This window comes from Podarcis filfolensis (assembly GCF_964270895.1).
Source record: "Podarcis filfolensis genome assembly, chromosome: 5".
Classification (NCBI taxonomy): domain Eukaryota; kingdom Metazoa; phylum Chordata; class Lepidosauria; order Squamata; family Lacertidae; genus Podarcis; species Podarcis filfolensis.
This window is the reverse complement of record NC_139608.1, coordinates 70,013,770-70,036,799: the sequence shown is the minus strand read 5'-3', so window position 1 is coordinate 70,036,799 and position 23,030 is coordinate 70,013,770. Positions and strand designations below refer to the sequence as shown.

The following is a 23,030-nucleotide window of genomic DNA, read 5'->3' as shown; positions in this document are numbered from 1 at the left end:
AGATTTCAATGCAACAGATGCCTACACGTGTTTCTCTCTCTCATTTAAATTCAAAAATCCTGAACTTGTGATTATGCTCCAAGCTTACTAATAATTAGGACCTTGCAATGCAATCCTATATTTGTTGTTGTTTAGTCATTTAGTTGTGTCTGACTCTTCGTGACCCGGACACGACTAAACAAAAACAAATATAGGATCTACTAAAAAACAAGCCCCGCTCAATGGAACTTACCCCTGGGTAACTGAAAAAGATCGTGTATGTACTACATGACCAGTAGAGTTATTTTCCCTGTGTATCCTCATCACTCCATAATGAAAAGGCAGCTGTAAACTTTTCTTCCTACTCATTATATCTCACATTTTATAACTGCAGAATAATAAAACCTAGTTTTAGTATGAGGTGGTGCTGTGCATTCCATTACTAAGGGGAAATGTTCTATAAATGAAAGTACGCCTGGATAGTGTCTGACACAAGAAACTTCTTTTTCAGTCACCCTTGTTTTAGTCAACTGCACTCTAAAGGCTTTTCTGCACATTACATTTTACTCCCTGATTGCTATACCTGAGGCAAGTGCATGTTAGGTACAAGCCAGATAGATGACACACCTGGTTGTAAATTAATTTACCACAGACAATTTGCTTTTAAAAAAAAAAAAAACACCTGTATGTCCATCCTTAAGCATAATTTAAAACCTGGTTTTGTGTCTGATGGTTGTGCTGCATCTATGCTATGGCAGGGAATTACTTCATTCTCAGTGGCCATAAAGGAAACATAACACAAAACTGGGGGATGAATTTCAATTGCCTCTGTTAGTTAAATGCCACTGGGTGGGTGTGTATAGTGGATGCTAGGTGCATACACACTATGAAATACATTCAAAGCACATTTACCCCCTCAAGGAATTTAGGGGTAAACTACAGCACCCAGAATTCTTTAAGGAAAAGTAGTATGTACACAGGCATCAGCACAGCTGGGGGAACAGGCTGCAGTTCTTCCCTGATATTCTCATCTTGGAAAACCTCTTTCCCAAACTTGGCTCTTGTGCGAATCCCTCTGTGGTGTGGGAATTCTAGGGCACTGCTATTGTCAAGTGAATAGGACGGCCAGGTTGCTGGCTGAAAATATCCCAGTCCAAGCAGAGAACAACTCAGGTTTCCCCACAAGTTCCCCTCTTAGCATTGCCCGTCCTCCCAACCTCCCTCCTGTTCTCCACTTGCCGTAATAAGCAGACTCTAGATCTACTGCAAGAAATACAGGTGCCAGGAAAGAGTGGAACAAGTGAGAGTGGTCATGGTTCCTTCATGCTCCCTGCATTAGGGAATTTTAATGTGCAGTGTAGATTTCCAGGTTGCAGTCTCACAACGTTCTGTAGCCACTGACTATGCTCAATCCTCATTGGATTGTTGGGTGTTTTCCCGCACCTTAAGGTTTGTATCTAAAGGTTTTTATTATTATTATGCAACCCTTGGAACTCCCCCACCAAGCCTGCTGATACCACTCTCTTTTGCCTGGATTTTGCTATGCACCTGGTGAGTGAAGTTTGCTATAATTACCTATGATTCCTCTACCTGCAGAGTTGTTTTTTGTCACTTCCCGTGCTTAACACACAAAGAGGTGAAATAGCCCTTCACAAATTTTTTTTTTAATCTCCATTGGTTTCTGCATCTTAGGGTGAAATTGGCCTGCCTGGTCCTCCTGGACATGATGGAGAAAAGGTAAGGGCTAGGTAATGGGAGTGTATTAATTTGACTGGCCTTTCAAGCACGAAAATAGATGGGTCACAGTTTCAAATGACTGAAGGTGAGATTATCTGCTCTCTAAAACTGGAAGGCACTGATGATGAACTTGATTTAAACTGTTTCCATAAAACAAGAATGCTTTTGGTGGCTCCATTTGCCAAGTGCTTGGCCTGATCTATGGCAGCTGTTGAATACATACCTGCCATTAGCCATACGATATCAGAACTTCCAGACTATATGTTTATATGCATCTTTAGATGCGGCCACGATGGCCAACTATCGCCCAGTCTCAAATCTTCCATTCTTGGGCAAGGTGATTGAGCGGGCGGTTGCCGAACAACTCCAGGCACGCCTGGAAGAAGCGGACCATTTGGATCCCTTCCAGTCGGGATTCAGGCCTCATCATGGGACTGAAACTGCCTTGGTCGCACTGGTTGATGATCTCCCGCGGGCTAGGGACAAAGGTGAGAGCTGTTTCCTAGTTCTGCTGGATCTCTCAGCGGCGTTTGATACCATCGACCATAACATCCTTCTGGACCGTCTTGATGGGCTGGGAGCTGGGGGCACTGTCATACAGTGGTTCTGCTCCTTCCTCCTGGGCCGTGTTCAGAAAGTGGTGGTGGGGGATGAGTGTTCAGACCCCTGGGCTCTCACTTGTGGGGTCCCTCAGGGTTCTGTCCTCTCCCCCATGCTTTTCAACATTTACATGCAGCCACTGGGAGAGATCATCAGGAGGTTTGGGCTGGGTGTTCATCAGTATGCGGATGATACCCAGCCCTACCTCTCTTTTAAATCAGAACCAGTGAGGGTGGTGAAGGTCCTGTGTGAGTGTCTGGAGGCGGTTGGAGGATGGATGGCGGCTAATGGATTGAGGTTGAATCCTGACAAGACAGAAGTACTGTTTTTGGGGGACAGGAGGCGGGCAGGTGTGGAGGATTCCCTGGTCCTGAATGGGGTAACTGTGCCCCTGAAGGACCAGGTGCGCAGCCTGGGAGTCATTTTGGACTCACAGCTGTCCATGGAGGCACAGGTCAAATCTGTGTCCAGGGCAGCTGTTTACCAGCTCCATCTGGTACGTAGGCTGAGACCCTATCTGCCTGCGGACTGTCTCGCCAGAGTGGTGCATGCTCTGGTTATCTCCCGCTTGGACTACTGCAATGCACTCTACGTGGGGCTACCTTTGAAGGTGACTCGGAAACTACAACTAATCCAGAATGCGGCAGCTAGACTGGTGACTGGGGGTGGCCGCCGAGACCACATAACACCGGTCTTGAAAGACCTACATTGGCTCCCAGTACGTTTCCGAGCACAATTCAAAGTGTTGGTGCTGACCTTTAAAGCCCTAAACGGCCTCGGTCCAGTATACCTGAAGGAGCGTCTCCACCCCCATCATTCTGCCCGGACGCTGAGGTCCAGCGCCGAGGGCCTTCTGGCAGTTCCCTCATTGCGAGAAGCAAAGCTACAGGGAACCAGGCAGAGGGCCTTCTCGGTAGTGGCGCCCGCCCTGTGGAACGCCCTTCCAGCAGATGTCAAAGCGATAAACAACTACCTGACATTCAGAAGACATCTTAAGGCAGCCCTGTTCAGGGATGTTTTTAACGTGTGATATTTTACTGTATTTTTGGTTTCTATGGAAGCCGCCCAGAGTGGCTGGGGAGGCCCAGCCAGATGGGCGGGGTATAAATAATAAATTATTATTATTATTATTATTATTATTACCAAACTGGGCCTGGAGACTTCAACACCTGACTGAATTGTCATAAGGCAAGATGCTGCCTTATTTTCCCTCCTGATGGGTCTACCTCTTTCTTCACAAGTTAAATACACAAATGTTCTTCTCAATGAACTCAATGTGATTTTTGCATGCAGAAATCCAAATACTACACACGTTTATCTTGAAGTAAGTTTGGAATGCCTCTCTGTTTAGCATAGCTTTCTATAGGACTAAGATGGTGAAAGACTGAGAACTTTAAATGTGTTTTAATGTGTGTGTTTTTCTAAGAAGAGATTCACAGTAATTTGCAGTGGTGTGGAAGGAGCAGAGGGATGGACTTACATATATCCCCTCCATCCTATGCAGACACACATTTTCACACAGCCCTTCCCCCTACACACACACACACACACACACACACACACAAGCATGAAACTCTTAATCTCAGGGTCATGGGTTCAAGCCCCATATTGGTCAAAAGATTCCTGCATTGCAAAGGGTCAGACTAGATGACCCTCATGGTTCCTTCCAAGTCTACAATTCTATGATTCTATGAACTTCAGGGTCACACTCATATAAATGGGATGTCATAATGGGGTGAAATCCTCCCATTTATTTATTTGTGCACCTTTGGACAAATGCCCTCAAGGTGGCCTACAAGGACAATCCATATAAGACACAACAATAAAAACAACAACAAATGAACAGCAAGATTTATTGTTTATAATTTGTTGTGTATTGTTTTACTGATTTTCCTGTTAGCCACTTAGAGCTCATTTGAAAGATACTCTGGGTTATAAACATCAAATACACTCTTTATTATATTACATCTGCCGCTGCTTCTACCGAATCAATCCATCTGCACTGCATTCCCTTTGCCTAGTAGGTTGTTGACTAGGGACGTGTCAAGAAACACATTAGAGAGAGTTCTGCAAGTAAAGACCACAAAGCGTGTTGTCTATAGCTGCTTGTTAGCACTGAGTTCAGCGCCCTTAGTCTTTGGGTCTCAATACGTTTGCACTCTGATAATGCCAGCAGTGCACTCATGTTTTTCTATTGCATTGTATAGTATTTAAAAATAAATATTTTTTCTTCTTCTGTAGGGTCTTGATGGCTTAGCTGGAGAAAAAGGTGATCAGGGGATGCCAGGACCTCTAGGCCTAACAGGTCCAATCGGACTTCCAGGATTAACAGTAAGCTATCCAAAGAATAAGATCATCCCCCCAAAAATACCCACTTCTGTGGGGAGAGTCAAGCACTACAAAACACTGCCTTGAATTCTTTCTCAGCTGAAGCTGAGCTAATGGTTGCTCACCTGAGGCTCCGCAGTAAGTTTGTGAAGGAGGTGATATTTAAAGCAGGAACTACCACTACCACAGTTCTCACCTTAAGTCATTATACTATACCACCATAGTGCTGCTTGCTTGAGAAAAAGGCTTGTCAGAACCACCTACTTTTGAAAATGATTGTGTTTGAACAAAGGGGGGGGGAGTGGAAGCATCTATGCCTGAGACAAAACAGGTTCTAATCAGTTGTGTGCAGGGAGGGCACAATTTCTAGAAATATGGAATATGTGTTTCTTAAGAGTTTGGCCATTATATTTCCTTTCTGAACATACTTTGCCAGCTTAAGACATTATCTAAATTTGTTAGAATGGTGCCCAGCTATTTTGACAAATATTAGCACAGCTAATTCAGGCACACTGTTGTATATTTTGGGAGGGGTGCAAAATGATGACTGCAGTTCTTCTTCTCTAATGGATGTCTTCATCTGAATGTTAAGCCATCTGAAAGCTCTTAATACTGTAAAGAAATAAAAATCATACCAGTGCTTGGGTTTATGCTATACTTGCTGCATTTGCAGGGAGAGAAAGGAGAACCTGGCGCAAAAGGAGACACTGGAGATTCAGTAAGTTGTCATTCCACAATTTATCCTCTGAAAACAGAAGCTGAAGCTTACTGGGAGGATCATTGTTGTAGTCAAAGCATCCGTCAGGGTTTTATGGGTTGTGAACTTTAAGCTGCCTACTCCAAACTATTCTACTGAAAAAGGGGCCTGCCTTGACGTGATGGCAACTGACCTGTTGCTGACCTCTAAGTACTCACAGAGTAAGGGCAGGGACCATTTTTAACAGCAAAGGGGATTTCTGGGTGAGGACCACAGCAGCCTTCCCTACTCACAGCATGGTTTTCTGCATCCCCGTTCCCCAAGCACTTATCCAGCCAACCCCACCTCTAATGCAGTGCTTAGTTGAGAAGAAAAGGCACCCAGAAGGATAGACTTCAGAAACATAAATGGTACCCATCTGCTCTTTTCATGTATTCCATAGTCATTCACTTCTCTCATGAGCCCACCATTCTGAAAGTTACATAATGTGTTCTTATGCAAGCTGTTTACTATGGCACTGACCTTTCTTTTTCTGTTTGGGGTTTCAGGTACCAGGGCCCCCAGGGCCCCAAGGCCCACCAGGAACACCAGTAAGTCCTATCTGTCAACTACATATATGGTAGCATTTCACTGAAACTTCATACACAACTCTGTTCTGCAAGGCTGCCAGTAGTCAATGTTAACTGCAATGCACGGCATGAGAAAGCAAGTAACTTAGTTATTATAGTTGTTCAAGCCATTTTTATCTTGTCTTTAGCTTGAGACAGTTTGTGGACAAATTTAAAATTGAAACAAAATGAAAACAATACAACATATAAGATATAGAGGCATATATATATATTTAAGAGTGAACACCATTGCAGTTAAAATATAGCAATAAGGAGCAATTTCTGGGTAGATGAAATAATCAAAACTGCAGTGGTGGCAGCACAGCATATTCTGGTCCTACGGTTTTACCTACTGTTTGCTGTACAAACTGAGCCAGGGCACCATACATAGACCAACACATCCCAGTGAAGAATGTTTGTTTTTGTCGCATTATGATCTGCAGACTAATTCAATAGATTCTATTCTACAGTGGTACCTCGGGTTAAGAACTTAATTTGTTCTGGAGATCCGTTCTTAACCTGAAACTGTTCTTAACCTGAAGCACTACTTTCGCTTATGGGGCCTCCCGCTGCCGCTGTGGCAAAAATTCTGTTCTTATCCTGAAGCAAAGTTCTTAACCTGAGGAACTATTTCTGGGTTAGTGGAGTCTGTAACCTGAAGCATCTGTAACCTGAAGCGCCTGTAACCCGAGGTACCACTGTATTCCTAATGAAAAAGCAGTGTCGGGATGCTGCAGTTTTAAAGCAGAGTGGCAGAAGGGGGCTGCTCGTAACTGCTTCTGCAAAGAAAGGCCTTTCCCACACCAGTAGCAGTTGGCAGGGGTGAGGCAGTCATGCTCACCTGACCTCCAGTTGCCCACATTGCTGCTGTATACTAGGATGGATAGCAGGGAAGTTGGCATGGTGCAAATACACCAACAGAGCCTGTTTGCACTCCCAGCAGTGCATTTGCACCTCACTGCCACCCTGTATTTTCCCTTTTCCATCCCAGTATATAGCAGTGACACAGGTGACCAGAGACCAGGTGTGTGTCACTGCCCTATGCTGCTGTCCACTACTGTCACCCACCATATGCAAGGATATGCTATGTAATGTCTGTTTGGTGATCCTGTTTAAGGACAAAAGGATGGGTACAATTAATGACACTTCTGTAGCAATCAATAGTAGACATCTAAAAATCCCCATTTTATTTTATATATATGATGCCTTACTGTTAATCCAATCCTTTCAAACTGATGTATCAATCAACAAGAAAGACTTGGTACATCACTACTGGCACAGTATACAACTATTATCTATAGGCAGGAAATGGTGGGAACAGATGAAAACAGCACTGGGGCATTTGCTCTGTTAGTTGCTGTAATTTATATCATTAACAAGAAAGTAGAGGGTGCAAAAGAATGAGTAATATAGGAACTGTGTGCTACTGGACTTCTGAAATTTAACCCACCCTAACTTTTATTCTTGTTTGTTCCAAATACAGGGTCTTCAAGGTGGTCGAGGACCTAAGGTAAGAATGAAGGACCATCACCTTGGATTAAATAAGGCCCTTTTAGAGAAAGTGTGTAAGAAGCTGCTCTGAAGGTCAAATTATTGGCTTGGGACAGTTTAGAGTTTTTCCAAACATGTCAGTGGAACTGATATACCCCATCTCCCCACATTCAAATAGTGTCAGGTTTTAAAGCAGAAACTCTTATTTCAGGCTGAAATAAACCCATGCTTCTTATACCATTATGTGTCAGTTCATGTATGTAAAGCCCAAACACTTGTTTGTTTCTGCTTTTTTTGTTCTGTGCAAAAAGGCCACTTAGGTGAGCAATTTGAAATAGGCAAACAACACATGATAAAAGGGTTTATGGGTCCCTCCTCCCACACCTTCTTTACTCAAAATGGCTCCAAAGCTGTTTTCTTTTTCTTATGTGGAAACTTGACTCTAATACATGTATTTGCCCTTCCCTTCCTGTGTGATTTGCACTGAAAAATCAGGATATCTTACAAATATTTACTCTTCATCTATGGGAGCTCAGAACTTCTCATTTTGCATAAACTCTAGCATCGACTACAGAGACTGATTATCCTGTCACTTTCACTATTGAACACTTTAAATATCTCCTTTGAAACCAGTGGAGCAACTTGGCATTGTCTAGTGTGAGAGTGAAATTGGCTGCAAAATGTTCTTTAGTCATTGCTATGTCTTGGATGCTACTGGGTGCCTTTGCTATGTAATTAATATCTGTTTAGAAACATTCCAAGGAAGTGTTAGGCTTTCTCCTGATACATCTTTCCTTTAGGGGGAAGCAGGCATTTCTGGAATGAAAGGCGAAAAGGGTGCCCAGGGAGAAAAAGGAGACCGAGGTCCTCTGGGATTGCCCGTAAGTATCTAGAAAGCAAGGAGAACTTCACAGGCCATCTTTAACCCAAGCTTTCACCAAATACCAAAATAAGAAGCATAATTTGATAAAATGACACATGGAATGAGAAGCTTCAAAACACGATGCCATGCTGTGAAGTCTACGAAGCTGCAAAGATGTCTTGAGTTTGAGAATTCTGGTCACTGACTCAAGGTCCCCTGGATTTTGATTGCTTGGGTGATGCCAACAAGAGAAATTTTACTTCTGGGCTCTTGCAACATGTGTTTCTTATGCTCATAATAATCTTCAAGTGCCAATACATTAAGAAACGTAAATAGTTTGTAGATTCTAGCTACAGTCCAAAACATGTGAAGGGCATTAGATCAGGGAAGACCAGGCTGAACTACTAAATCTAAGTCTGGCAGGGTTCTCTTCTCAAACAAAGCCAGCATTCCCTGTTTCTATTAGGGTTCTGTTTCTAGAGTATAATACTCCTCACCAGATAACCCATTTCCTCTCTTAAATATGGACTAATTGACACAGTCAGCCCACACATACCCTTTTTGTCTCCCTGCACTGCAGCTTGCTAATGGAAAATGGGCGCTTTGAAGCTTTCATCCCAAGCCATGGTTCCAGTTTCCGGATTGCAATAAGGCATGCTGTTGCTCAATCCATAGGACACCTGTAGCTTGGTGTGCCCACCCACCATAGGGCACTCTTTTCCATAGGCAACCTGCAAACCTAGTCCAGAAAGAAGGAGGGAGCTACAAACTCCCTGGTCATTTATTTATGCAGATCCTACAATTATGAAGTTCGAGGGAATGTTATCGTGGACACTTAGGGCAGGGACAGCCACTTTTTTACGGGAGTATTGATGTCAGCTAGCTGAAATGAAATTTGAATTGGGGACTTTCTGGCTTACAGCTCACATTCTGGGATCAACACCACAAAAGACTGCATAGAAAGTGGCAACCAGGCTGCAGGGTCCTCATCTTGGCAACGTCCAGCTGCCTGTGGCAGAAGTTGGAAGCTAGAGACCCATGTGCTTGCAGTAGAGATGGACCAGTGCCATATCTCACTATGCAGCTGCCCTGTTTATACAACCTCACTGATATTCCCAAGATGGCATGTGCTTTGCCTTCCCTACCACCTGTGCAAGTCATCAATGGGTGGTAGTGAAGCAATGCAAAATGGATGGCAACTTGGTAAGAGAACCATGAGCTGGATCAGCTGGCAGATCAAAAAGGAGAATTCTGATATCTGTATCTGGGCTTTGGGCCATATGGGCAGCATATCTATTTTAGTGGATTTCCATGGCATTCATACATCAAAACCAAATGGATAGGGATAGGTCTTGTTATTCAGAAAGTAACCTGAACTATCTTTCTAGTTCTCCAGACTTCAGCTGTGTGATTGTTTGGCTGACGGTTTGCTGGTCTTTGTTTAAATAGGTTGCTGTAATGTCACGATTTTAACATAATTTTCAAAGCAGGGCAGAAGCACTAAACGATTTTAAAAACTAAGAAAGTGGAAACTCACTCGGAGAGTTCAGAAATGTTGCCAAGACATAACAAACATGGCAATTTTTGCAGGACCAATTTATAGGTGGAACATTATTATTTTTAAGAAATCTAAACTTTTGAACTTAACACAGAGAGTTTAAACAAGTCTGGAGAAAGAAATACCCAGGTCAACAATACTACATTTGCTAATAAATGCACATAGCAGAACATTGCTTCCTGTTAATACATCTTAAAGGCTGACTTTGATGTATAATATTATATACGATGGTTTATATATCCTAGCTGTGACACAACTGGCTAGTGGTTCCTGCTGTATATGTTCATCCCTATCTGTAACAAAAGCTCTGTATCCAGTCACTTCAATGAAGTCCAGGAGAAAATTGGAATGTGCCTGAACATTAGCTGCTTGAGTGGAAGTCTGTTCTCCAAACATGGATCTCCCTTGTTGGATAAGAACAACAGTGTGCATTCATAGAGTTTTTAGTTAGCTAACCTTATGGATACATCACCATATTAACTGAGGGCTAATTTTTCAAGACTTATGTCCCTTTGTCCTTGCACATTATCCCATTAGAAATATTACTGCAAGTTGGTGCCAGTTTCAAAGTCTCTTGACCCTAGCAGAGGATGAGGTGTGTGCATATGAAGATTCAGCACCATTCCATGAACAAATACTGCAACAAATATAGCCAAATTCCAATGCGTATAGAAAGAGGTGATGTCAAATGCATCTTGCTACCACCTTTCAAAGAAATGAGAGTACAGAAGATGTTGTACAGGAACTGGTCAGAATTTCTTCATACACTGGGGCTCTCTTGCTGAAAACTTTCTCTTTCAGGGTCACATCGTGATACTCTTTAGAGTGTATCTGTGGAAGAAAGCAAATTACAAAAACACACGAAACTGTTTCAGTTACTAGAGCTTGGGGGTCACCCAGTGAAATTGATTTATGGTAGGTTCAGGAAAGCCAAAAGAAAGTACTTCACAAGACACATAATACGGAATTCAGTAACTTGGCTGGATATTTTTTTTAAAAAAAAAGATTAGAGAAATTCCATTGACAGAAATTTCCTGTGATAGCTAAATGGATTCTGTGTTCAGAGGCCATGTATCTTCTGCAGGTATTGTGTTAAGTGTGTTTGCTAATTCAGTCAGCCTGTCTAGATTTAAACAGTGCCCATCTTTCTTTGTATTCTCTCTCTTGCTTGAAGAACCTAATAAATCACCAATGATCATTGTTTAATTTGCATTTCAACCAACCAATTTCTTCCTTCAAGTTGTTGGGTTGTTTTTTTTTAAAAAAAGAAGCCCATCAGAAATTGGCAGCTTAACAAATTTATGTGCTTGATCATTCACAGTTCTAATAGTCTCTCCTATCTAGCTAATATAATCAGTCTTATTGCACATTTCACTTGCTGGGTTAGAAACAAACAGACATAAGCTGACTAGTATTCAAATACCTGAATGAGAATGCAGCCTATGTGCACAACATGCAGCATCAGTAACTTGTTTATGTATGACTAGAGCTTGGGGATGGACAGATCTGTCCATTTCCCCCCGTCTATTTCTTATTTTTCCAGACTTGCATTTTGCAATTTATTTATTTATTTTTAAAGGAATTAAAAGTCCACATGAAAATCTATGTGCATTTTTGTGAACATTTCTCCTGATATATGCATTTTTGTGCACAATTTTGCATTTTAGCAAGCAGTTTCCTCCTTATAGAATGATTTTATTTTTTTTACTAACAACACATTTTTGTATGCAATCTTTTGGTTGAAGAACTGCACCGCAAAATTCTGAAAAGTATGAATTTCAGAGCAGAGCGATGTTTCTGTTTCTGTTTGTTAAGTACAGCTTTGGGAAGGTTGCATTGGAATGCAAACTGAACCAGTTCCCCCCACATCCCTACTAATGTCTTACCTATCCTTCACAATGACACCCCAAGCTTGGTTGCCACTGTCTAAAAATGCACTACTGAAAACAGTTAAAACACATTAAGATCAGGACAACAGGGTGGATAGACAGGGTGAGGTATATCTCTCACAGGTGTGGGATAGAGGCCAAGGTAGAGAGCTGTGCCTTCATCAGATGCTACTGTACAGTAAATGTGCTGGGATTCAAAGCAACTCCCACTGATGGCCTAAGGATTGCCATCAGCTCTCCTGTTACCATCGCAACCTCAGCTATAGAGCATGAGACAGCAGCGATGCTCTCCCAAAGCTAGGCCTGTTTATTCTGGTAGAGTATGCTGGTGTGCTGCATTCTCACCGGCAACCTAAAGCAATCAGACCATGTTACATTCAGTGTCTTGTTTTTTGTTGGTTTCCTTGTAAGTGCCATCACCTGTCCCTGAGATCCAAGTTTTGTTGTTTTATTGTGAGCATATGTTTGTCTCCAGTCACTGCTTCACTCACCTCTCCCTTCCCCTCCTCCTCACCCTCCCTTCCTCCTCGCCTTTTGTTTTGTTAACCCTTCCTTGTCTGTCCAGGGTGCTTCAGGTTTAGACGGCAGGCCTGGCCCACCGGTGAGTTCCATTTCTCTCTTACCCTACATTCCTATCCCCTAATGCTGTGGTTTGTCTTCTTTGTCTTGCCACAACTGTATCTGTATCATTGTCTTTCCAAAAAGCTGAGACAAAACAAATGCAGCTGCTACATTTTGATGCCGAACAACCATAAAGTTTTAATTCACATCATTACACATTTCCACAGGTCTGGGAATTTAGCCCTAAAGATAACCTGGTTTTATTTTATTTACTTGTAATATATTGTAAATTATAAATGAATTTTTTGCATGTACCCATTATTAATGTTATGTACTTCTGTCTCTCATATTGTCAGTCGTCAACTGTCTTCTTTTCTCTCCCCATGGAAAGCTTGCTTAAAGCATCTCCTTCCACTTTTCTCAGCCATAGTAATGCTTTGTAAATGTCTTATGTGAGCAAAAGGCACTCTATTGCATTTTTATTTCAAGCACATTCAAGCAATGCATTGCAACCAATTTCTTGTTCTGATCTCACTATAGCCTAGAATGCTTGTCATATGTGCATGAGACATGGGAATAAGACTTAGGGGCTCATTCACACTTTTGCTTGACCTGTATTTTGGTCATATTGTGTACCAATTAACTTCCCCAGGTCTGAGAGCTTTTCTCATTATCTTGTGGCTGTGCCTTGCAAAAACCCAGTCTTGCCTGCTGAATCAAATCTTATAAGATGCACAGAAAATCCAAAGAGAGATTTTGCTTAACCAGACTTCAGTTCAGCGGGTACGATCAGATTTTTGCAAGGCACAGCTGCAGAACAAGAAGAAAAGCTCTCGGACCCAAGAGAATTAATTGGTACACAATATGACCAAAATACAGGGCAAGTGAAAATATGGATGAACCATTATTTTAGGAACAGTGTATTGCAACATGTCAAAGTGGGCCTTCATATCTGCTCAGTGATCTACTCAGATCCTTCCTAATCTAAAATGGACAATTCTCTTGAGTTTGTTGATCCCAGGAGGCTACTAGCTTAACAGCAGCTTCCATAATAAGGCTCTCGAGTTATCTTCCTGTTTTGGCTTTGGTCATTTCAGCCAGTTCACACAGCCATCAGTCCTTGGATAACAGTTCCTGACTCATTTGCTCACGTTCATGTAGTAAATCTGAAACGGAACTATAATAAATATGGACTCTTTGATTTGTGTGTCTTGCTTTCACCTTTTGGGGGATAAGTGATAATGAAAGCAAAAGAGAGGTTATCATTTTGGCAATGCAAGAGACTGTGAAGGTGTCAGAATGCTTGTGAGGTATGGCTAGATATGCTATAACACTGTGACTAAGCTGACTAGGCTTGTTCAGAATTGACAATATTGAGTTAACTACCTATGAATTCTGCTGGCCAACTCTTCATGCTGAAAGACAGAATAACTATACTAACCCATTTTACAAAGCACCTCCTTGGATTGCAAATGGGCAGCTGTTTCCATTAGGTCTTCATATTGTGTCACAGACTCCATAATTTTGATTTCTGTGAAATCACAATGGAACCTCCAGTGCCAAGTTGTTGTAGCAGGTTGTACTGCTTGTTTCGTATTTAAAAACTAGATTTCTTTATGTATACTTGAATTTACAGAGCAATACCTAGGACTGAGGGGGATCAATGTGATATTATGTTAAACTTACAATTGTGCAGCCACAGAGCTACATCTCCCAGAGTTCTCTGGGAAGACGGATTGACTGATTAATTTGAGTGTATGAACTGATCCATAAGCTAGATTGTGCATGGATTTATTTGATTCCTAAACCCAATAAAATTTTGGTAGGACTTGGCTATAAAAGGGGAAATGCTATTGAAGGCACTTCCAGATGGGGGCTATATGTTACACACCAGTTAAGATCCAGGTTTTCTGTGTGCGCAGTTGGCACACAACCATCCACACATTTGTTTTTCACATGCATTCTGCTGTTTCCCAGCCACATTAGTGGGAGGTCCTTGATTGGTGGGAAACATCTGTTTCCATCTTTGTGTGTGTTTTTAAAAATACATTACTTAGCTCTATAGAAATTATGGTAAAGAGGTCTTGCACAAAATCTGTGGTTTGTTTCTTTTTAAAGAGAAGTTCTGATCTATGTACTGTGATTACAGTCTCCAAGGTATTCCCCCACTTGTGATGAGATCTTTAGGGAATAGCTTTTCCAAACTAGATTGTTTGTATTGGTGGAACCAGGCAGGCTGGTGTGCTGAAAATACAATGGCTAGGTTGTGCTCAGGTGAGGAGCAAGTGGAAGCAGGGTTGTGGCAATGGGGACTATTATCACATCACCACACATGTGATAAACTATTCGTTAAATAAATAAATAACATCCATAAGCCTATGGTGACCACAGATGTATAACATGTTATTTGTTACTTATTGGGTTTTCTGCAATAAGAGAAACGTAAAACAATATGTGGGTGGGTATGTTGATAACATCATCATCATGTGGACAGTGGGAAAAAACCTGAGTGCGTTAGCAGCACTGACTCCACAATAAGCCTGTCTTGTCTAGAAGCACCCGGAGCGAAAACCAAAACACACCATTCTCTGCCCCACTGAAGTTTAATTTAAATGGCAGATAAGGACTTGAAAATGAACAAGACCTTCTCATGTTCTCTATTATATTACTGTACATTTGCATTACTGCCTGTGGCATGGTGATCTGTCAACCTGCATGATGAGCTGCCTATGTAAAAAGTGATGCAAACTTTACTTTCCCCTACTCTACCCAACCACTTTTAAAAGGCTTTAAGTATGAACATGCATTGCCCCCCTTTTGCTACAGCTTTTAGCTTCGTTGATGATTGTAAAGGAATAAATATTTAATGTTTCAGGAAATGTCTTTTATATTTTTTTATCATCTCAACTTCAGCTCAGACGTGGTTCTGCTTTGTATATACAATAATGATGGTCATCAACTTTAAAAGCTGTAGTGTTTAAGTGTATACCTGAATAACCAAAAACAACTCTTTTTTTTCATGCTCTTATCCAGTTTGAAATATGTTGAATAAATGGCTTCATGGACTTATTTCTCCCTAAAATTTCAGGGTACTCCGGGACCAGTTGGAGTTCCAGGACCAGCAGGACCAAAAGGAGAGAGGGTGAGCAACCTATAGGAAACAGGTCCATATACGGGCTGTCTGTTACAAGTCCAATACATCTTAAATGCAGCAAATTTTACTTTTCTGATATTATAAGTAATGCTTCCTAATGGATGGCAGGATGCAGGTGGTGCTGTGGTCTAAACCACTGAGTCTCTTGGGTTTGCTGACTGGAAAATTGGCAGTTTGAATCCCTGCAATGGAGTGAGCTCCTGTTGCTCAGTCCCAGCTCCTACCAACCTAGCAGTTCAACAGCACAATTGTGCAAGTAGATAAATAGGTACCACTGTGGCAGGAAAGTAAACAGTGTTTCCATGCACTCTGGCTTCTATCACAGTGTTCCGTTGTGCCAGAAGCGGTTTAGTCATGCTGGCCACATGACCTGGAAAGCTGTCTGTGGACAGACGCCACTCCCTTGGCCTGAAAAGCGAAATGAGCACCACACCCCATAGTCGTCTTTGACTGGAATTAACTGTCCAGAGGTCATTTACCTTTTTACCTTACCTAACGGATATTTCCACTGTCTCTTTTTCACTTCTAATGTGTTTTGTTATGTGAACATGATACCTTTTCAGAGATAAACAGTAAAAGGAATGTTTATTTAACACTATTCTGTTGCTAGTCAGCAAAATACAGTTTAACCGACACTTTGGGGACCTTTTGGAGGTGGAAATCTCTCCTCTCCAATTCCACGCTAGCTTGAGAAAATATTATGTGAAACTGAAAATAAAATTCTGTTGCCTAAGGCTCAGAAGTAACTTGCTACTATGAAATATAATAGTATTGGTCTACCTTCTCTGTGCCTGTAGTACACTTTCAAAATCAGGAAATACTTCTGTCTTCCTAAATTCATTTTAGGGCAATAAAGGAGACCCTGGAACAGCAGGACCAACAGGACCAGCAGGACTTCCTGTAAGTATAGAGCATTTCTTCTTCCTCCACCTCACTTTCCCCATGAAATTCACTTTAATAATTCCACTGCACGAGAACATAGATCTTCTGCTGCAGTTACTTGAGTAAAGCTAAATGCTTTAAAATTTCTCCATAAGTAAAAAAAAGGATGATCAATTTTCTGTCTAGTTCGAAGGTGGCTAACTCCTAGCTTGGGGGCTGGATCAGATTCCACAAGCAATTTTTTTGCCACTCCCCGCAAGGCTTCACCAATTTTGGTGTAAGAACAGCGGGGGTAATATTTAGGCAAATGGATGGGATGAATACAGAGGTTAAGACGTCTCCAACCCACCCAGTCATCTCAACTTCAGCTCAGACGTGGTTCTGCTTCTCCATCTCCATCTTCTCCATCTCAGTCATCAGATGAATCACTTTGTGAGCAAGGTTGTAGCTCTAAGGTGATGTATGTGGTTCTCCTCGCCTCCCTATTTTATCTCAACAACCCTGTGAAGTAGGTTTGGCTGAGAGACAATGACTGGTCAAATGTCACCCAGTGAGCTTCATGGCCGAGTGGGGATTCAAACACTAAGCAGGCTACCACACTGGCTTTAAAATGAGTAACTTCTTTAAACATTCATACCTATATTATAGGGTTCACAAGGCTCACCAGGTGAAAAAGGAAACCGGGTAAGTCTTAAATTATGGCTCTTTCACTATTAAGGCCTTTAAGGAATGGTGGAATGATTAAATTTGTGAGGACATCAAAAGGGATAAGGTAAAATCTAACTGCCTAATAAAGTATAACCCAAACACTTATCATCTTTTCCAAGGATGTTACCTGTTCAAGAATGTAGGAGCCTGCAGTAATATTGGCTGCTAGCAATAATAGAACCAGAGTTCGAAATAATTCTCATGAAACGCTTGGAAAACCTTAAAATAAAGTTGTGATACAATACTTGATGAAGTAACGAGATGATAAGTCTTCACAGCACATCACAGTCATGATGAGTGTTACCTCTTAGTTTATGACTTCTCCAAGGCTGCTGTTGCATAGAGTACTTAATCATTCCACCTCTGCTTTTATTTCAATAACTTCCTTTTGATTAAAAAATAAATAAAATGTAGTTATTATTCGGATTACTCTATCAAGCAAGTTCCTGAGACTTTTTCAGTTGGTTTTAAATTTGAATAAAATGTTTAGGACAGTCTTGGTTAACTAAAACTGAAAATTCAGAAACCACTTTGGGCTGGGTTTCTGTCCCAACAAGTTTATTGGCAGATGAGAACTGTCACAGAATGATGAGTGAACCTTCTGCCCAGTTAGACAAGAGTCATCAAGAAGAGAGAGCTTTGTTTCTAAATTGCTTGTAATAAAGCTCTGGGGAAAGTCAGGCCAGTTTCACTCTCAGTGCCATTCATAATTCTGAAACCACTCAAAAGAGAAAAAAAGATCCAAAGCACCATGCAGGAGTACGTTTTGCAAAACTGCAACAAATACTTTGAAATCACAATACGGGGGCGGGGGATGAGTTAGAGTGAGCAGCAACTGTGCACACACAAATCCTGCATAAGTATCCATTTAGTCATTAAGAAATGAAGAGTCCTTCCATATATCATTAGCAGACACTTTATGACTAATTGATGTTTTGGAAACATTTCTTGAGTCGGGTATGAAATGTGTGGTGCTATGGATGTAAAACAGTCAAGGGCAGCCTGTTATTTAACTTGCAGCATGATTTGGCAACGGGATACTCTGTGCAGCAGTTGTGGAAATTATCTTTCCAAACTAGATTTGATGGTAGCACAACCCAATATTGGTTGCATTATGCTGTATGTTGACAAAGCGGGAAAAGGGCTGATTTAAAGCTCAGGAGGAGAGGGCAGGAGACTGCTGACCCCTTACCCTGCCCCTCCCACCCCACCTGCTTCTTTCCAGCTGCTTTTATCCTAGCAGGATTACTTCCAGCCTAGGAGTCCTCCTGGCTGAAAAAGAGCTAAGAAGACATAATTTGCGTAGGGAGAAGTACAGAGAACAGGAGGTTCTCCTGCCTGCCCCTAATGTGCTTTTAAATCTCACCCCAAGTTCTGTTTTATAAGGATCCAGTGGCAGGCCTGATTCTGACCCATGAATCTCATGCTGCCACCATCCCATGCAGCTTGGTCCTTCTTTTCTGCTAATCAGTCCCATTGGCTCTTGTGTGATACCATAGGGGTTTATCTCCCAGAAAGAGCAGTCAAGAAAATAGAAATAAATGCAATATTATAACAGATCATGGGAATGGAGTATGCTCATTTGGACAAACCAGCTGAAAAGGTGCCAATGCTTATTCTGTGCATTAAACTTGAATTTGTTATTTCAACTGTTTTTTTCTTCTTCTCCTGTCTTTGTGTGGTTTGCGTGTGTGTGTTCCTTGCTTCTACAGGTCTACCTTTGTCCCCCTTATCCCTTCCTGCTCTTCTGCCTTTTCTCCCGGATCCTTCCTTCTCTTCCTGCCGCAACCCAGTCTGCATTTTCTCCTGGATTATCCTCCCTCTAAGCCAACGTTTGATCCTGGGTGACCTCTCCTTTCCCATCCATTTTTCCTGCCAGTTTATTTTTGTTTTATTAAAAAAACAAACAACAAACCCATTTATTTCCCTTAAAAAAATATACCCCCTCTGCCTGATTTTATGTCGTCTCCTTGCGCCACCTAATCCTTATACCAGTTACTAAATGAAATTCCCTCTGCAGCAATCCCACTTACATCCTACATCCACAAGCACTTATCAAAATGTTTCCCTCTTTTGTATGTTGCTGATTTTTGTAAATTGGCTTGGAAAGATTTCATAATTATGTTGTCTTTCTGACTATTGGTCCCTGGCTTGATGTTGGCATTTTTCATTCAAGGTGACTTTGCACCATTGTTCAGAGAGGTAGCATGAGGCCAGTGGTTTCCATTTTTATCCCTTTGAGGGTCTATTTTAAGAACTTAAGTAGAACAGAGCATTTTTACAAGAATTTGCCAATGTTGCCTCTCCTGTTAAATAAAAAAACATGGTGGAGCCAGCTGATTAATACGTGATTTTTAAACAGAAGTGTGTCTTCCTAGGTTTATTTTTAAAAATAATACAGAACTTAAGCTAGATTATATGTTTTTTTTTCCAAAGTTAGTCATTGGAAAAGAAGTGTAATGATCCCCACCACTCATTTTACTTTTATTGTCCGCTTGGATATTGTGGATCAGAATTCCCCACTGAGCTCAGTGGGATTACTTCTGAGCAAATGTGAGGAGCCGTTGTTCCTAATGCTAATTATTCTAAAACATTTCAGGAGGAACACTGTGATTATTTAATCAATCAATTAATCAATCAGTCAGTCAGTCAATCAAAATAAGCTCATTTGTACCAGCCAAAGGCCATGACAAAACAATACAAACACCGCCAGGAAAAAAAAAATCTATATAACTATATAACTGTATGTATAAAGCAGAGCCACTGCATGAAAATGAAAGACAAACACCTTGCTATTGTTTAAATTTGAGGTTTTAATCATACAAAATACGCATACATTTAAACATAAAATGCCAAAGCCAGCCAAAAAAATAATCATGAAGAATGTTAAATGAAAAAGAAAATTAAGCTTTTGAAGTTAATTGTTTTTACATTACAGTATTTTGTTTTTATGAGACACTGACTTGAAATGGATAATCCTAAATCTTTTATGTATCTTTTTTAATAAACTATTATTCACAGGGGGAAAGGGGCAAGAAAGGCTCTAGGGGGCCTAAAGGGGATAAGGGAGACCAAGGAGCACCTGGATTAGATGCACCCTGCCCATTGGTATGTTGTGTTTTATAAGGCACATTGTTTTATATTTTAAGCCACTGGGGAAGAAAGAAGGACAAGAGGCAATGACACCACAATGCAGTAACGTCTTGAATTGATTTCTTTAAAAAAAAAGAGGGGAGCTCTGCCATGCCTACTGAAGTGAAAAAGGAAGCCAGAGCAAGCCCTGGCCATGTAAAACTTGCCCAGTTGAAAAAGCAATACCACTTAAAAACTTCTAGATTCAGTTACAGCTTCTTCCATAGACTCAAGGCCAATTCATACATGTGTGTTCACTTGTTCACTTGATGACTTGCTGCTGAATTAACTATCTCAAATGAAATGTGTTATGAGGCAATGTGAAAACAGTGTGATCTCATCTACAGGGTTTGTTTGTAAAGGGTCATCACTTTACATTACAATCATCAAGTGAATGTGCATGTGTGAAGGGGGCCTGAGTAAAAGTGAAATCTAAAAGTGCCTTCTTCCTTTGCCCACTGTGGAGATGAGCAAATGTTGTCTCAGAAAGATGTTGCAGCTGATTGTATTGCAGGGTACTCAGTTTATGACACCCAGTGAAAAACAGACTGATCTAGTCCAAAGAAAAAGGAGAAAGTTCTTGACGTTGAACCACTTACATACGGGCAAATTACTCCAATTTTCTTTTAACAAACAAGCAAGTGGCTTTCTGATGACACCTGAAAGATAATTTGAAACACGTGCAGCTATGTGGAGAGCTTCAGAATTCCTTACCTCCTATGTCTCAAAATAAGATTATTTCTTTTAAGGAAATGTCTCAAAATAAGATTATTTTTTTTAAGGAATGTTTTTTTTAAGGAAATATTTTTTTAAGGAAATATTTTTTAAGTGCTAACTTTTCAAGCCGTATTTTACTTGGTTTACTTTATCTGGGTTATAATAGCTTGTATCTGTATCTGGCCAGAGAACATGACAAGATTTTATTCTGTTTTCTTAATCATATCAAATTAACAGTACTTCAGTAAGATTTTCTAAAGATATTTTAAAGTTAAGCTGATAAAAAATGTGACAAAACCCCAAAGTATTCCATTTCAGCTACTTCCTTAACTCTGTGAATTCTGTAGCAAAGCCATCCAAACAGCTAAAGCACGCTGCCACCAAGTTGCTTTTAAGTATCAGCTTCCTGGGAAGTCTTTCCCCAAAATTTGGATTCTCTAATCTTCTCCATTTAAAACTAGTAGCTTCTGGTTATTTCAGAATACTATTTTTTTAAAAAAGCTATCATTGTATGCCATTGTACATAAAAACACTGGGACTATAACCTGAGTGCCTTTGAGTACATCATTGTTCTACTGAGTTTCTCCACCCATAAAATGGAGATAATCTGCACTGACTAAAGTAATTCTAGTGGTTGATTTCACGAACAGGGACTTCGAGGTTTTAAAGGCGAGAAGGGTGAGCCGGGGTTACCAGGGCTGGACGGGCTGGATGCCCCTTGCCCATTGGTATGGTGTTACCTTCCCTTTCCTGCATGTTTCAGTTTGCTTTTCCTTCCTTCCTTTATTGCAAGACCCTTTCCATATCCCCTCCCTTTCTCCCAAATGCTTGATGTCCACTGACACTCATAACAGCTTTTGGAGTGAGACCAGTTGCTACTACCATTTTTCTGCAATATATGAGGATAAATATGCTGGTTTAAGGAACATAAAGTTGCTCGCTCGTATCTGCTTTACTTCTTCTTTAACTTTCATGATCTTACAAATATCTCACACCACATAAAAGAGCATCCATGAGAGCCAGTGTGGTGTAGTGGTTAAGAGCGGTAGTCACGTAATCTGGGGAACCGGGTTCGTGTCTCCGCTCCTCCACATGCAGCTGCTGGGTGACCTTGGGCCAGTCACACTTCTTTGAAGTCTCTCAGCCCCGCTCACCTCACAGAGTGTTTGTTGTGGGGGAGGAAGGGAAAGGAGAATGTTAGCCGCTTTGAGACTCCTGAAGGGGAGTGAAAGGCGGGATATCAAATCCAAACTCTTCTTCATCTAATTCACATATATAAACTGTGACCCTTCCGCAGATCTTGTTATTCGCCACATCACCCTGCCTTCCCACTTCTGTCCTGCAACACACCTATTTCATATCCTCTATTTCAGAATTACAGGTTTCCCATGTATCATGGCAAAAGACTATTCATAGTTCTTTCATTTTTTTAATTCTGAATTTGTAATTTGTTCAATTGTAATCTGTTCCTTGAAGATTTCAGGAGACAGGTTATTGACTGGGACCATAAGGTTTGGATATGTTACACTGATTCTGGCCCAAATGCACCAGCTACCAAATAATTTCCAGGCTCAGTTCAAAGTGCTGTTTTTGCCATTTAAAGAGAATCACCTCTCCAGATGAACCAGCCCATACCCTGCAGTCTTTATCAGAGGCTCTTCTCTGTATGCCCCACCCAAGGAAGGTGCAGAAAGTTAGCCACACAATAATGGGTCTTTTCAGTGTTGCCCCCCCCCCCCCCGTGGAATATACCACATTCATTACTGGTTACACACACAAGCACACACACTCCTACTCTGATACACTACATTGATACAAACACACACGCAAAATCTTGTGAAAAGTCAAACTGATGCCATATTCTTATAACAAAGCAAGAAACCCAATGTTAAAATATGCTATCTGCTTCAAGCATGAAAAAAACCTTACTTTTTAACTTGTCACTCTGCTGCCATAGTTCCTGGACTGCTCTGTATTCTAAGAGCATGTATGAAGTCCATGCTTTTCAAGTGTGATATGCCTAATTTCTGCTCTTTACTAATAAATATGCTTCCTTCTGCCTCCCAGCCTCTGCAAAACAAACACACTGTTATGACCACATCCTTCTGTTGATCCCCTCAATTGTAA

The 23,030-nt window shown here is 41.1% G+C and overlaps 1 protein-coding gene across 9 annotated transcripts in view; it reads left to right on the top strand.

Moving 5' to 3' along the window:
* Positions 1-23,030, top strand: part of COL13A1 (collagen type XIII alpha 1 chain) — a 194,051-nt gene that overhangs the window by 159,304 nt on the left and 11,717 nt on the right. For 3 of the 9 annotated variants that reach the window (XM_083614304.1, XM_083614305.1, XM_083614302.1), the window contains 11 exons: positions 1,672-1,716; positions 4,558-4,647; positions 5,318-5,362; positions 5,890-5,931; positions 7,433-7,459; positions 8,241-8,321; positions 12,315-12,350; positions 15,399-15,452; positions 16,311-16,364; positions 16,995-17,030; positions 20,076-20,162. In XM_083614304.1, coding sequence (XP_083470430.1) covers positions 1,672-1,716; positions 4,558-4,647; positions 5,318-5,362; positions 5,890-5,931; positions 7,433-7,459; positions 8,241-8,321; positions 12,315-12,350; positions 15,399-15,452; positions 16,311-16,364; positions 16,995-17,030; positions 20,076-20,162 — 597 coding nt within the window. Of the gene's footprint in view, positions 1-1,671; positions 1,717-4,557; positions 4,648-5,317; positions 5,363-5,889; positions 5,932-7,432; positions 7,460-8,240; positions 8,322-12,314; positions 12,351-15,398; positions 15,453-16,310; positions 16,365-16,994; positions 17,031-20,075; positions 20,163-21,553; positions 21,632-23,030 lie in introns of all 9 variants that reach the window. The other 6 variants (XM_083614299.1, XM_083614300.1, XM_083614303.1 and 3 more) reach the window with 4 other exon arrangements.